Raw genomic sequence first — 15,635 nt, 5'->3', positions numbered from 1 at the left:
TGCAGAGGGCAAAGCCTCCCAGACAGGCTCCAGCTCAGGTCCCGGCTGCTCCACTGCCGACCCAGCCCCCTGCTGTGGCCTGGGAGAGCAGCAGAGGAGCGGAGAGTGCCCAAGTGCCTGAGACCCAGGTGGACTCCTGGCTCCTGGCTTCTGCCTGGCCCAGCCCAGCTGGCTGTTGGGGGCACTGGGGAGTGATCCATATTCATTCATTCTCTCTCTCTCTCCCCCTGTGTAACTGCATTTCAAATAAATAAATCTTTTTTTAAAGGATAGTCCACTATACAAAAGCCTGAAATGATTTTCTCCAGCATATTTGTGGTGCCTTCTCCCTGGCTCGAATGTCCACTTTCTTTTGATGGACAGCAGCTTTAACCCTAACTCAGCCCAGGGTACCCCTTTTCCTCTGTGGACAGCACTTCTGTTCTGTTTGGAGTAGGAACCCTTTATAACTTTTTCTAAGCCCTTTATATTTTTAATTTTTAACAGGTTCAGTATGGTTTGTAGACACAATTCTGAGGACATAACACTCCTCCCTCCACCCTCTCTCATTCTTCTGCCCACCCCAAAGTGAAGACTTACATTTTGGGGAGTGCTTCCTAGTTTTGTGATGGGGCAGGGCCAGGCCACACATGCTTTTCCCATGTGGACCCCAGGGCTGTGTCCTGGGTCACAGAATGAGTGGGCTAGCCCCCAGAGTATCCATCCTTGGGCTGGCTGAGACCTGAAGCTTTGGGGGGTCTGATCTGATGTCCCCGTGGGAGAACAGGGGCCCAGCTGTGGGAGTTCTGGGAGGAGGAAGCAGAGGTCAGTGTGGGCCTGGCTGGGGAGACCCCCATGCTCCCAACCTAAGCAGGAGCCTTTGGCGGGTCGGGGGTGTGTTCTCAGGTTCACCCAGGCATTCGCAGGGCGCCACCGTGCGTTCTTGGCAGAGAGCAGAGCTGGTGCCGGGCTGTAACCGGTGGGTGGACAGGTGGACAGATGGACTGCATGGCCTGGAAGTGGGTAGAGAGATGGACAGATGGACCGCGGGACCAGAATGCTATAGGGACTCCAGGACAAGGCTGGAAAGGGGAAGAGGCGCTCACCTACGTTACCGCCGGGCGCCACTAGAGGGCAGCAGGACTCCACTGGGACTCGCCAGCAGCTCCCCTGGCCCTGCCCGGGTCTGGGAAATCCAGGGTCCTAACCCCCAGGGGGAGGAACAGAGCGGGATGGGCCCCCCATCATGAAGCCACGCGGCCCCTTTCACACCGCTGACCTTGAGACCAAAAACCCCAAACCAGGAGCCAGCTTCTCAGGACCAAGTCTTGGGTGCCAGGCACAGCCCAGCTGAACCTGTAGCCAAGGAGCCTCCTCCCCTGCAATGGTGTTACTGAGTGAGAAGCCAGAGACACTGTGCACGCCGGGGGCCCCACCCACGTACCCCTGCTCCTCCTGCCTGCCCTCCTGGGAAGCTCACGACATCCAGAATTGTATCCAGTGTTTCAGAAATGTGGAGAGTGGAGCTTGAAGTTGAGTTGCTTTGGATGGACGTGGACAGTCCTGTCCCTGGGTCCCACTTTGGGCAGCCCCAAGGTGCGGGAAGCCCCCCCAGAGAAGCCAGTCTGCCCACTGCACCATCATCAGGGCCGCGACTGGACTCGGCCTGGAGACCCAAGACGACCACACGCTATTCACTCCGATGTCCAGGGTGATGAGCACCGGCCAGGCGGGCTAGGGGCCAGCCACTCTGAGGGCCAGGGTCAGGGCTCTGAGGGGCCTGGAGCAGACAGGCTGGTGTGTGGGCCGTGGGCCTCCGTGTGTGAGCTGTGGGCCTCTGTGTGTGGGCCGTGGGCTCCTTGTGCGGGCCGTGGGCCTCCATGTGTGGGCCGTGGGCCTCCATGTGTAGACCGTGGGCTTCCATGTGTGGGCCGTGGGCTTCTGTGTGGGCCGTGGGCCTCCGTGTGTGGGCCGTGGGCCTCCGTGTGTGGGCCGTGGGCTTCTTGTGTGGGCCGTGGGCTTCTTGTGTGGGCCGTGGCCCCTGTGTGTGGTGCTCCAGGTGCTGCCAGTGAGCTGCAGTCACCCAAGCCGAGAGCGTGTGAGCTGCGAGCGCTCAGCTCCCAGAAGCAGCTTGGGGCCGGCATCCCGGTGCAGCGGTGCAGCTGCCCCCGCAGCACACACCGAGCCCGGCTGCTCCTCCCCCTCCAGCTCTGTGCTAACGGCCTGGGGAAGCAGCCAGTGCTCGGGCCCTGCACCACGTGGGAGACCCGAATGGCGTTCCCAGCTCAGCTTCAGCCCGGCCTGGACCTGTTTTGGCCATTTGGTGGATGGACTGGAGGGTGGAAGACCGCTGTCTGTCTCTCCCTGTCTCATCACTCTGCCTTTCAAATAAATCCATCTTTTCTGAAATGGAAGCAGTAGTAGCAGCAGCTAGGGGTGGAGAGCGACAGGGAGCCACCCGGAGCCCATCCCCCTGCCGCCCCTCGAGGGTGTGGGAGGGCCCTGTGGGGGGCACCACATTGGGGTCACAGCCCTCACCTCCAAAGCACCCCTGCAGAAGCCCACGGGGCCCGCCCCGCTCAGCCCAAGCAGTGGAAGGGAAGCAGGTCCCTCGGGGATCCTGGCTGTCAGAGACCCCACCACCCTCGACAGCTGACACGGGCAGCCTGGGAGGGGGCGCACACAGCCCCTCGCGTGCTCCCCTCAGGCTGCCCTGTGCTTGCTGAGCCCTCCCTGGGGGGCCCCAGAGCAACCCCAGCCTGCCAGCTCCAGCTCTCAAACTCGCCCATCCGGCAGGTTGGTCAGGACTGGGTTTTGCTGTCTAAGGCAGGTGCTGAGCACGAGGTGGGGGCGCAGCCGGCTGGCAATGCACCAGGGAGCCTGCAGGGCAGAGCTCTGCCGAAGAGCAGAGGTGAGGAGGTGCCGAGCACTGTGGCTCCCCAGAGCCTGAGAGATGACAGGGCTCCCCACTGCAGAGGGCTTTGGTGACAGCAAGCATGGGGCAGCCCGAGGGGCGCACGAGAGAGGCTGTGTGCCCCCCTCTGCAGGCAGTGGAGGGTGGCTGGGTGCCAGTGTCCAGGGCAGACTGCTGGGGCGACAAGGAAGGGGCACCCCTACCCCCGAGGGTGTGTGGAGCCCAGCCACGAGCAGGCCCAGACCACCCCATGCCCACACAGCTGCCCGGTGCCAGTGTCCAGGGCAGGGAGGAGATTGGTCAGACAGCTGGGCTCACCAGGCTCTTGGGGTGACTGCCGCTGTTGGGGGAGGCATGGACCAGCCCAGGGTGAGTGGTGACAAATGCCCCGTGGTCTCAGTGCAGCTGGGGTTGAGACCCCGCCCAAGCTCCTGTGCCTTGGAGGTCCTCATTGCACCTGCTGCCCTGGCCCATTCACTGTCACTGGCTGGGGGAGGGGCGGGACGCTGGCGCCTGGCCCTGTCTGGTACCCTCGCCACACCCGGAAGCAGGTGGCTCTGTGGAGGAAGCGGCCCCACTCCCTGTCTGCCGACCCGACCAGGGGATCCTGGCAGGCTCTGTCCTGGCTGTGCACGCAGCTGTGCTGTCCAGAGGGAAAAGCAGGAGGCCAATCCCTAACCCTTCTCCTCCGCCCAGGACTGCGGGTCTCTGCCTTCCAGGGCCCCGGGGGCCCCAGCCCAGCCACACAGCCCTGCTGCCTCCCAGCACTGCACAGCCAGTGACAATCACCTTCTGCCCATCTGGGCTGCGGGGCGGGGTGAAGCCTGGGGGTGGCAGTGGCACCGCGGTCTGTCCAAAGACCACACAGCCCCAGGGGTGAGGTCCCGGCCAGAAACTTGGGACAGCGTGGGCCATGACTGCGGTCCCAACTCCAGCAGGAGCCCGGCTGCTGTCTGGTCTGAGGAAGGCGCCTCCACAGCCAGGCCCCGCCGAGTGTGCGGCCCCTCAGGCTCAGTCCCAGCAGGCCGCGCCGGCAAGGCCCGCAGGGAGGCGGGGTGGCCGAGCTGGCGGCAGCGCGCGGCGGCCCGTGTGCCCTCGAGGCCGGCCAGGAAGCGCTCATCGGGCAGAGGCAGGCTGTGCACCTGCCCCAGGCGGCTGCGGGAGCGGCAGGCGCCGGCGGTGGCGCGCACGAGCCGCGGGGTCTGCGAGGGTCGCACACGCCTCTCTGGGACCTCTGCCTTCTCCTGGCGCGGCGACCAGGTGGGAGCGGCGGCCCCGCGTTCCGGCTCCGGACGCGTCCGAAGCTGAGCGTGGCGCCGCGTCTTCAGGACCGGCTTGGAGGGCTGCGGGCGGGCGGTGGCTGAGCCCGCATTCCTCCGCCCTCCCCGCACGCCCCAACCCGGTCAGGTCCCCACCCGCCTTGCGGTGCGCTCTGGGGCTCGTTTGGGATCCTCCCCGCCGTCTGCGGGCCCGCGGAGCCCGCAGTGCCGGGCGTGCGCCCCGCCAGGAGCCCCCGCCCGGCTATTTAAGGCCGCCCGCCGGTTGTGAGAGCCTCGCTCCGCGTTCTTTCCCACACTCGCCAGCCAATGCGCGGCCGACCCTCGGCTGGCGGCCACCGCCGCCCGTCGGTCACGCCGTGGCTCCCCGCCCGAAGCCCCCGACGACAAAGCCGCGCCGCGCCCGCCCCCCGCAAGGCGGCCCCCTCCTCTGCCGGGGGCTCCGGGACGCGCGCCAGGAGGGGCCGCAGACCCCGCAGCTGGCGGAGGCTCGGGCTCCCTTCCGCGCTGGGCTGGCCGGACGGCGGCGACCCCGGGTTCCCCACCTCCCGCTCCGCCGCCCTGCCCAGCGCGGCCGCGGGCCTCCGCGCGCCGGAAGGTCCCTGGGGAGCGTGTGACGTGCACGGGGATACCCCGCAGCGGTGACCGAGCCTGGTCCCACGGAGGCGCTGTGGCCGCAGGGAGGGTGACGTCGCCAGCCGCGCCGCAAGAAGACGAGGCCGGCTCTGGGCTTTCTCCAGGGCCATAGTGGGAAAAAAGCAGCGCCGTGGTCTTCGTCGTGCTGTTTCACTTTGAAGCACGCCATGGGGGCGCCACCGTCTTGGGGTACCCAGGGTCGCGGTCTATCTGGTTTCCTGCAGGCCTCCGAGGGGAACAAGCCAATCGCAGCCCGCAAGGGGGGAAGGAGGTGGGTAAGGGGAGGGGCAGACGCTGCGCAAGGCCCAGGGGCTGCACGGGGTCTGGGGAAGCCTTGTGTGGGGGTGGGGGTGGGGTTGCTTTTCTGAGCAGGATCGCCGGGCCCATGGAGTGCCGGAGGGGCCCAGGGTGGCAGCTCCGGGGTCTCAGGCAGTGCCTGGCCCAGCCCCAAGGTGCCCGAGACCTCACCTGCCAGTCATGGCCTGAATCCTAGGCTGAGCCCATGCTCCTGGACTTTCTGTGTGCTGAGGTAGGCAGAGGTGGCCAGCCCCCACCCCACCCCACCCCCGCACACACACCTGGTCTGCACAGTGGTCGGGGGTTCTGGCCACAAGCAATGCTGCCCAAGCCAATCTGCAGATGAACATGTGAGGTGGGGACCCCAGAAAGCATGGGGAGGGGCAGGGCTTGGCCAGAAACCCATGGAGGTGCCCCTGCTGGCACCCAGAGCCCAGGAAGTACCCGAGGACCTTGCTCGCTGGCGGAACCCTTGCTCAGGCCCCCAGCTGTCGGGTGGACATTTCAGGTGGCCCCACCTCCTTACCTGCAAGTGGGTTCCTGGGAGCAGGAATAAGATCCCCGCAGCCAACGTGTCCAGGGACTGGCACAGAGCACAGGGAACCACCAGAGCCAGGGATCAGACTGTGGCCTGCAGCGGCAGCCAGTGCTCACCTCTGCCTCAGAGCCAGCGATCAGCCTCATGGGGCAGCCGGGAGACTGGCCTGCAGTGGCTGCCGGTGCTCACCTCTGCCGGGCACCTCCTGGAAGGGGGCAGATGCTTTCACCCTAGCACCAAGCTCTGGGCAGAGCAAGGTGAGCTCACCTCCCACCTGCTTTCCTTGCTGCGCCACTGCTGGGATTCTGCCCAGGCTGTGCCCCTGCCGTCAGCCCCTCAGCTCCGCCCTGGCTGCCTCTCTAGCCAGTGCTGGGAGGAGGGTCCTGGTGCTGACTCCCTGGGACCCAGTGTCCTTGGTGAGACTTTGCAGTGGCCTGACCAGTAAGGGCAGGGGCAGCAGCAACAGCTGACTCCTGAGGCTGCTTTTTAGATTGTTTATGTGAAAGGCAGAGTTCCAGAGGGAGACAGAGCACCATCTTCCACCTGCTGGTTCACTCCCCCAATGACTGCAACAGCTGGGGCTGGGCCAGGCCTAAGCCAGGAGCCAGGAGCTCCACCGGGGTCTCCCATGTGGGGGCAGGGGTCCAAGCACCTGGGCATCGTCCACTGCTTTCCCAGGCCGTCAGCAGGGAGCTGGATGGGAAGTGGAAGAGCCAGGACTTGAACTGGTGCCCATATGAGGTGCTGGGATTGCAGGTGGAGGCTTAACCTTCTATGCCACAGCGCCGGCCCCGAGACTGGGGTTTAAATTAAAGATGCTGCACACGTAGGCTTTGCTGCCACGCTGTGAGGAAGCCCATGGAGAGCCCTCTGCCCCCGACAGCCATTGGTGGTCCCAGCCAACAGCAGCGTCAGACCCAGACGTGGGAGGGGGGCTCGCCAGGGCTTCCTGGCTGTGGCTGCTGTCCCCACCTTCCAGTCTTCCCGGAGGAGGCAGCCTCTGTGCCGGTCCTGATGTGTGAGCCGTGGAATAGGACTGTGGCTGGCCAGGATCTGGAGGCCGCTTGTTGGTGACGATAGCCGGAAGGGGAGGGGTGATCCTCGACCCCCAGCAGCCATCCTCACTGCCTGGTCCCCCTTTCTCCAGCAATGTCCACTCCACCCTCTCCCACCTGTGCCCCAGAACCCGAGAGACCTGTGCTCTGCCCTCTTCACTCAGGGGCTGGCCCTCCTGCCGGGGCAGCTGGCAGTGGACCCGGGAGCGAGCAGCGCTGGATTGGCTCCGTCTTGGGGAGCAGGATGGATCCCAGCAGGGGCTGCGGGGTTTCCAGAAACTGTAAAGTGACAGAAGTGAGGGCTGAAGGAACCGGGGATGCAGGAGACAGCGCCAGGCCCCGGCAGCAGCAGCCCCAGGCGGCCGATGTCCAGGTTCCCTTTAAGTTCCCCAGTGGGCCGGGGGTAGAAACGCCCCTCCCAGCCTGCACAGCCTCTGAGCAGTGACTATACATCCCCTACAGCCCCTCACAACGGCCCCCCTGTCTGTGGGCTTTGCTGCCTGCTGCCCTGTGCTGGGTGCGAGTCCTCCTGCTCAGCCCACACAGGCTCCTCTTCCACATGAGCCCTCAGACCTCGGCCGCTTGGAGCCAACCCTGCAGGCCCCTCCTCCCCTGAAGGTGCTGTCCCTGGCCCCTGGCCGCTGTGCCCAGCCTTGCCCAGCCTTGCTCTCTGCAGCCTCGAAGCCCTCACAGGACCTCGGACGTCCTCTGCTCAGCAGCCCTGACCCCAGCCCCCTGCTCCCCTCACACCGAGGCCCAGTCCCCAGACCTGAAGACCCTGCCCCAGGCCCCTGGTTACAAGAGGCTGACGCCTCTGCACATCCATGTGGCCAACCCAGCACCCTCTGCGGCTACAATGAGTGCATCTGGGTGGTGTCAGTGGCTGCCCAGGGCCCCAGTCATGCAGCCGCCCCTGGCCACAGGTCAGCTGGGCCTGCAGGGGCCAGTGTGGCACTGCTGGGTGCTTGCTGCTGTCCCTGGGCCGCCCGGCTCCCCATGGAGTGTCCAGGAATCCTGCTGACTCCCTCATGAGGCTTGGCCAACATCCCGGGAGCCTGCAGTGGAGGCCTGGGCTGCCACTCACACAGCGAGACTTTCTCCACACTCTGCCCACCAGAGCAGGCTGCAGGCCAGCAGGACGCCAGGGGAGGAGCCACAGGCCACCCCAGGCAGTGGCTGTGTCCACCACAGGGAGCCCGCCATCCCTGCAGCTGCAGGTGCCCAGAGGGGCCTGCAGGCCAGCAGCGGCCTCCCGTCAGGCCACAGCTGTGACTACACGGGATCGTGACTTCGGGACGGGGCCTCGGCTCCTGCCCCAGTCAGGAGCCCGCGGCTGCCCGGTGTCTCCGTTGCTCTGCCTCCGGCCCCCTGTCTCCCACCAGCACCGGCCTTCTGGGTCTGGATTGTTTTGTTTTGTTTTCAATTTTTATTTATTTGCTTTTTTTTTTTTTGAAAGGCAGAGAGAGAGATGGATCTTCCATCTGGTGGTTCACTCCCGGATGCCGGCAGCAGCCAGAGCTGAGCCAGGCACTCCACCAGGTCTCCCACCCAGGTGGTGGGGCTCAAGCACGTGGGCCGTCCTGTGTCCACGCACGCTGGGCAGACACGGCTCTTGCAGTGGGAGCTCCCTGTTGTCCTGGACACCAGCGCACCCTGGAATGAAGAGCGAGTGAGCGAGTGGGTAGAGGGCCGACGACGGAGCCGTGGTCCCAGCTCCCAGGCAGTGGTGTCACCTGGGAATCTCGGTGGAGACGGCAGCCCGTGGCCATCGAGCGAGGTGTGTGTGACAGCTGCGGCCACACAGGTCTGAGTCTGCGGGGGTGGCCAGGAGATGGCCGCTGATTCCCTGGGAGAGAAACTTCTACTTCATCCTGTCAGACTCGGGGCGTCCCAGTGCGGGGGGCTCCTGGCCTGGTGCTCAAGTCCGGGGTGATTTTCCCTAACGCTGGGCGCTACGGCCGCCTGCACGTCCGGCAGTGGAGACCTTGCCCCACAGCTGTGGCCATGCTCTAGGCTGGGGACTCTGGCCTGGGCCCCTCCTCCCAGGGGAGCAGGGCTGGCCCCCTTGTCTAGGGGCGGGGCTGGCCTCTGTGCTGGGGCTCCCATGAGCAACTCTGGCCACGCCAGGCACCCCAGCAAGCACGAAGAGGCTGCAGGAGGCCAGGGGCAGGCGGTGCCTTTGTGGCCTGGGCTGCCCACTGTCCAAGCTGCAGCTCCCCACGGCAGCACCCCCAGTGGAGTCCCCATGGGAGTCTGCATTCAGAAGATCCTGGCACCCAGTGATTGGGCAGGGTTTTGGGGGTGTGTGGCCCCCAGCTCAGCCTGTGCTCACATGGAGTCCGATGTCCAGTCTGGGTGTCTGCAGCTCTTCCCCCTCCCTGACCAGGCTGCTGTAGATCTGAACCATGGGTCCTCCTGCGCAGGGTCCTGGGCTCTGGGTACCACCCCTGCCCCACCCTCCGCACACCTCTGCAGCCTCCCCAAGGGCCAAGCCCCACCAGGGCTTGCTTTGTCAGGAACCAGACAGCAGGTGCCGGCCAGGGCCCCTCGCCCACCTCAGGGGCTGTGGCTGAGGTGCCAGCATGAGGGACCACAGGGCCCGGGACATGGGCATGAGGCCCATAGGGCCTGGGACATGGACCTGAGGCCCACAGGGCCCGGGACTGTGAGGCTGTGGAGTCAGGAAGGGAGTGCAGGCCAGCACCACCTCACGAAGGGCAGCACCAGCTCAGGAGCAGAGGAGGCAGGGTAGGAGCCTGTGGCCGATCAGATCATTCAGAGCAAACAAACCCGCAGAGGTGAGCGGTTGCCGGCACACTCACGGACACGCGGCAGGAAGCCCAGACCCCAGGGCAGGGGCCGGGCGTCGTGATACCTTGGCGGGGGGCAGGCAGAGGTGGACTCCTCCACGCTGGTCTCTCAAGTGGCCACTGGGCCTCTGCACCTGGGCAAGAACGTGGGGGTGGGAGACTTGGAAGAAACCCCAGGGGCCGCGCTGTAGTGCAGCGGGTGAGGCCACGGCCTGCAGTGCCGACATCCCATGTGGGCGCTGGTTCGAGTCCTGGCTGCTCCACTTCCAATCCAGCTCTCTGCTGTGGCCTGGGAAAGCAGTGGAAGATGGCCCAAGTCTCCACGTGGGAGACCTGCAAGAAGCTCCTGGCTCCTGGCTGCGGGTCCATGCAGCTCCTGCCATTGCGGTCATTTGGGGAGTGAACCAGTGGATGGACAACCTCTCTTTCTCTGGCTCTGCCTCTCTCTATGACTGTGTCTTTCAAATAAATAAAATAATGCTTTTAAGAAGTAATGAACAAATAAATAAATGAATTCAAAAGTATCCTTCTGCCTCTCTGTTGAAAGCTACAGACCTAAGCACTTCGCCCTGGCTTATCTGCGGGTGGATCAGCATCCAGAAGTGAGCTCCAAGCCGCACTCCACAACCCACAGGGCTTCTCCTTTCTCTAATTCCAACCCTGGCAGGAAGACACTGAGGTTTCTCTGTTAAAGCAACGGCCCTGCCTCCCAGGAGCTGGGGTGATGCTCGGAGGGCTGAGTCCCGTGTCTGCAGGACTGGGGCCCCTGGGCTTTGGGGGGCATCTGAGCCGCGCTCATGGTGGCTGCTGTGGGGTCTGACCTCCAAAGCTCAGGTCCAAGGTCTTTCCCTCAGACGTGGGTCTGCCTTGCTTTGCCCATCGGCCACTCTGGTCTCTCATGGCCCCTGAGGCCCCCATCCCGGAGGCAGCTGAGTAGCTGACGATTCAAAGGCCACTCGGGTGCCAGGGCAGGGACGGCACAGCAGCGGCAGCAGGACGAGCTGGCCTGGGCCTCAGACCTCTGACTGCGTCTTTGCTGCTAAAGAGAACGGGGCTGGAGACCCTGGGCTGGCCACGCTGCTGGGGACTGCGTCCCAGCTCGATGGGACAGGCAACCCCCACCCCCCACCACCTCCCAACCCCCCCACCCCACCTCCACTGTACGTTCTTGCATGGAGAAACGCCCCTCTCCCAGGCCCCATCCGAGACCTGCCAGAACAGACGTAAGCCTTAGCCTTTCTCGCCCATCGCCGGAGAGAGAGGAAAATCCCCATTCAGCCCCTGAATCAGCTCGGCCTCACGCCCTGTTGTCTTTACACCCACCCCGCATTCTTGCCCGGTGCAGAGGCACGGCAGCCACTTGAGAGACCAGTGTGGAGGAGTCCACCTCCGCCTGCTGCCCCCACTCCCACCACCTGGGCTCAGGCCCTCTGCCATGTGTGGGCTGTGCACGCCGGCTGTTGGTCACCCACTTCTGCGGGTTTATTTTCTCTGAACGAATTCGGTCGGCGGTGACTTGCACGCTGTGTCCTCGCTGCCCCCTGGGAGGCGGCGCCCACCTGTGCGCTTTTCCTCACAAGCTTGACCTCTCGATGTCACGGGACCTTCTGTGTCCCCAGTGGTCTTTGTTTTAAAGATTTTATTTATTTGTTTGAGAGGCAGAGTTACACCCAGAAAGAGGGAGAGACAGACAGAGAGAGAGGTCTTCCAGCCTCTGGCTCACTCCCCAAATGGCCACATTGGCCAGAGCTGGGCCGAGCCATAGCCAGGAGCTAGGAGCTTCCTCTGAGTTTTCCATGTGGGTGCAGGGGCCCAAGCACTTGGGACGTCCTCCATTGCTTTCCCAGGCCACAGCAGGGAGCTGGATCAGAAGAAGTGGAGCAGCCGATACTGGAACCGGCCCCTTATTGGACACTGGCGCCGCAAGCATAAGCTTAGCCGACTACAAGCCACAGCGCCAGCCCCTTCGTGATGCTCTGTCCTCGAGATTTCTTTGTTGATGGGAGGTGAGACAGTGGACGTGGGCAGTGAGACGGTGGACGTGGGCAGTGAGACGGTGGACGTGGGCAGTGAGACAGTGGACATGGGCAGTGAGACAGTGGACATGGGCAGTGAGACTGTGGACATGGCAGTGAGACAGTGGATATGGGCAGTGAGACTGTGGACGTGGGCAGTGAGACTGTGGACGTGGGCAGTGAGACGGTGGACATGGGCAGTGAGACAGTGGACATGGGCAGTGAGACTGTGGACATGGCAGTGAGACAGTGGATATGGGCAGTGAGACTGTGGACGTGGGCAGTGAGACGGTGGATGTGGGTGGTGAGATAGTGGACGTGGGCGGTGAGACGGTGGACGTGGGCAGTGAGACAGTGGATGTGGGCGGTGAGACGGTGGATGTGGGTGGTGAGATGGTGGACGTGGGCGGTGAGACGGTGGACGTGGGCAGTGAGACAATGGACATGGGCAGTGAGACTGTGGACGTGGCAGTGAGACGGTGGACGTGGGCAGTGAGATGGTGGACGTGGGCAGTGAGACAGTGGATGTGGGCAGTGAGACGGTGGATGTGGGCGGTGAGACGGTGGACGTGGGCGGTGAGACAATGGACATGGGCAGTGAGACTGTGGACAGGGCAGTGAGACAGTGGATATGGGCAGTGAGACTGTGGACGTGGGCAGTGAGAGTGCACGTGGGCAGTGAGACAGTGGATGTGGGCAGTGAGACTGTGCACGTGGGCAGTGAGACCGTGGACATGGGCAGTGAGACCGTGGACATGGAAGTGAGACAGTGGACGTGGGCAGTGAGACGGTGGACGTGGCAGTGAGACGGTGGACGTGGCAGTGAGACGGTGGACGCCTGCTCCCTTCACTCAGTGTCTGTGCTTTTTCTCTGACAGCTCAGCGGAGATGGTGCCCCAGGGAGTTCTGGGCCGGGGAGGCAGGGTCAGGGTTGATACTGAGAATCATGGCGGGCACACTTTGCTTTTCCATTCTTAAAAATTTCATTCACTTATTTATTTATTTAAATACCTCATTTTTATTTAGTCTCAGCCAACTTTGGTGTGTGCTGTTTGTGACAGCAGAAACTTGGGAACAACCTCGACTGGCCGTCCGGGGCTGGTGGGGCTGCACTCCTGGCCATCAGTCCCGTCCCGTCTCGGGAGCTCGGCCACGCGCTGGTGCCTGTCGGCAAAGGAGGCGGTTGATGACCTGCTGCTCCACAGGCGGTGAAAATGGCGAGAGCTCTTGTTTTGTTTTTTAGGTGAAATTCATGTAAAAGACATTAAAATGTTTGTTTATTTTATTTGAAGACAGGGAGAGAGCTGTTTCCCTCCACTGGTTCACACACCAAATGCCCACAAGAGCCAGGGCTGGGCTTGGCTGAAGCCAGGAGACAGGAGCTCTTCCTGGGTCTCCCTTGTGGGTGCAGGGGCCCAGGTACCTGAGCCGGGCACCAGCAGGGAGCTGGCACTGGAGGTGGCGTCAGGACTTGAAGCAGGCGTTCCTGTGTGGGCATCTCCACTGCTCCCTTTTAAATTGTGTTTTTTTTTTCATTGTTGAACTTGTAAGAATTCTTTGCGCCCACAGAGACCCTTATCAGACACATGTGCAAACATTCTGAGTTCACTTCGAAAGGCAGCAAAATACACTTGGTCTTTCATTGAGAAACAACCTGACCAGAGGCCACGTCCTGAGCCCACGGAGGTCTCCGTGGGGGGGGGGGGAGCTGGGACTGTTGGCGTCCTATGTAGTTCTGGAAGTGACCGCCGTGACGTTTCCTGGCCTCATCAATTTTGCAATCTGGCAAATGGAAACCGAAAGTCTCCAGTCCCCAGCCCACGTCCCTGTGAGCGCTGAGCGTCTTGCTGAGGACTCCGGGTGCTGGTGCTGGGCATTGCTGGGCACGGCTAGGCAGGCTGCCGGGGCACTGTGGGGGCCCCTTGTCGTGCCCCCACCCCTGGAGCTGTGCCAGCTCACATCGGTCTTTCTGTTTTGTTTCTCCTACTCCCTCTGGGGCTCGCCCTGGGAAAAGGAAACCAAAACCGAAGCCTGCTTGGCCCCGGCACCAGCTGGGCGGCAGCACCGCCCCCTGACGTCCGCAGCCGAGGCCCATAAATGGGCTGAGGCTGGCCGGGAACGCGCTAGAGGCTGAGGGGCAGCGGCATTGCCAGGGACTGAGCAGCACCCAGAAGCAGCCACGGCCATGGTAAGCCGGGACGCGCGGTGTCGGGGGGCACGTGGTCCGGCCGGTTTTCCTCCCCCTCGTCTGTCTGGTGGGGTCTCCCAGGGTGGGGACAGGAGGGGCGCATCGGCGGACGCAGGGGGCTGCACCTGCGGCTGGCGCCTGGTGTGCGGACCCAGGCCTGGCGCCGGTCTCTGAGCCCTGGTGATGCCCACAGGGGAAGGACCTGAAGGTGAAGATGCTGGGCAGCAAAGAGATCTCAGTGCCCCTGAGCGAGTCCCTGACGGCGTCGGAGCTGAAGCGGCGGATCGCCCAGGAGACTGGCGTGCCGGCCTTCCAGCAGCTCCTGGCTGTGCACCCCGGGGGGGCGGCGCTGCTGGAGGAGGTCCCCCTGGTCGCCCAGGGCCTGGGGCCGGGAAGCACGGTGCTGCTGCTGGTGCAGAAGTGTGACAACCCGCTGAGCATCCTGGTGCGCAATGACAGGGGCCGCAGCAGCGCCTACGAGGTGCTGCTCACCCAGACGGTGGCCCAGCTCAAGCTGCAGGTGGCCCAGCGGGAGGGCCTGCAGCCGGACCTGTTCTGGCTGAGCTTCGAGGACAGGCCCATGGAGGACCAGCACCTGCTGGGGGAGTACGGCCTCCAGCCGCGGTGCACCGTGTACCTGAACCTCCGCCTGCGGGGCGGATCTGCCGGGACCCAGCCCTGCTAATAAACAGAAGTAGCTGCCTCCCGGGTCCCCTCTCTGCCCATCACCCCTCCTGTGTCCCCAATTCTGCAGCCCTGTGGGGGCGGTCTGGTTGCCAAGTTATGGGACAAGGGCTTCATGGTAGGGTCATGACAGGGACAGCCTCACATAGGAAAGTCACGTGTGCCAGAGCCGACCTGACCAGGCTGAGCCAGGCAGCCCCTCACTGCTCACCCCACAAGCTCGGGGGGGGGGGGGGCGGAAGCAGGGCGGCAGCTCTGCTCAGGGCCCATTGGCCACAGGGCAGGCCCCACCCCCAGAGTCCCTGGAACCAGTGAGGTGGGGAGAGGTCCACACCCCATGGGGCAGGGGGCCAGGAACCTTCCGGACTGCCCAGTCCTGCCTGACTTGGTCCTGGGAGGCGTAGGGCGGGGCCTGAGCACTCACCATCAGGGTCCCCATCACCCCCTCAGGAGAGTGTGGACAGTGCATGAGGGCACCTGGATCTGGGACTCACCTGCCCTGATGGGTCTTGGGGGTGGGCGGCAGCTAATTAGGCAGAAGCCACAGGGGACGCTCCCGTCGCCCTCCCTCCCCAGGGGGAATGCCCGGGGATGGCGCAGGACACAGCCGAAGCAGGCAGGCCCCGAGATCCAGGGACCACAAGATCCCTCGGGAGCTGGCTGGAGAACCAAAGGCCACTTTTCTGATCTGCGGGGGTTCGTGTCTGGGCCGGGGACCCCAGGCCTGGCCGTGCCAGGACCGCTCCGCAGGCCCCAGGAGCAGACCCTTGAGGCCCGCACGCGGCTGCGGCTTCCCAATCCTCGCTTCTGGCTCCGCCACCGCGGGCCGGCCCAGGGGAGGGGCGCGGAAGCAGCCTAGGAACACAGCGGGGTCACCTCCATCTTCAGGGGGTCGCCTCCGACTCGGCTCCCCAGAGCCCGAAACCACCCGGCCCTCTCCCCACCCCGCCGAGCCGGGCCGCAGAAGCGCCCGCAATTGCGCCGCGGGACGCTAGGAGGCGCGCGCCTCCCCGCGGCGGGGCCGGGCCGGCCAGGCGGGCCCCCGCCCGGGGGACCAATCGCCGCCCGCACGGTCCTTGCGGCGGGGGCGCGGTCAGAGGCGGCGGACTCCTCGCCGGGACCCGCCGGGGGTGCGGCGCCCCGCTCTCTGCGCCGCAGGAGGGGCGGTGGGGTCCGGGCCCTCCGCGCCGCTTTGCGCCCGGGGACCCCCGCTGCCCCCGGCTGCGGCGCCTCCTAGGACCC

The 15,635-nt window shown here is 64.4% G+C and overlaps 1 protein-coding gene across 1 annotated transcript; it reads left to right on the top strand.

Moving 5' to 3' along the window:
- Positions 1-13,646: 13,646 nt before the first annotated feature.
- ISG15 (ISG15 ubiquitin like modifier) lies at positions 13,647-14,412 on the top strand. The gene is made up of 2 exons (XM_070079434.2): positions 13,647-13,709; positions 13,903-14,412. Exons 1-2 carry the CDS (start codon positions 13,707-13,709, stop codon positions 14,392-14,394), a joined length of 495 nt encoding a protein of 164 aa, XP_069935535.2. The 5' UTR covers positions 13,647-13,706; the 3' UTR covers positions 14,395-14,412.
- The last annotated feature ends 1,223 nt before the right edge of the window (positions 14,413-15,635 follow it).

The sequence above is a fragment of the Oryctolagus cuniculus genome, chromosome 7, assembly GCF_051225735.1.
Source record: "Oryctolagus cuniculus isolate XC-2025 breed Fujian yellow rabbit chromosome 7, ASM5122573v1, whole genome shotgun sequence".
Lineage (NCBI taxonomy): Eukaryota > Metazoa > Chordata > Mammalia > Lagomorpha > Leporidae > Oryctolagus > Oryctolagus cuniculus.
Note: the sequence above shows the minus strand (reverse complement) of the source record. Positions and strands in the feature narration are given on the sequence as shown.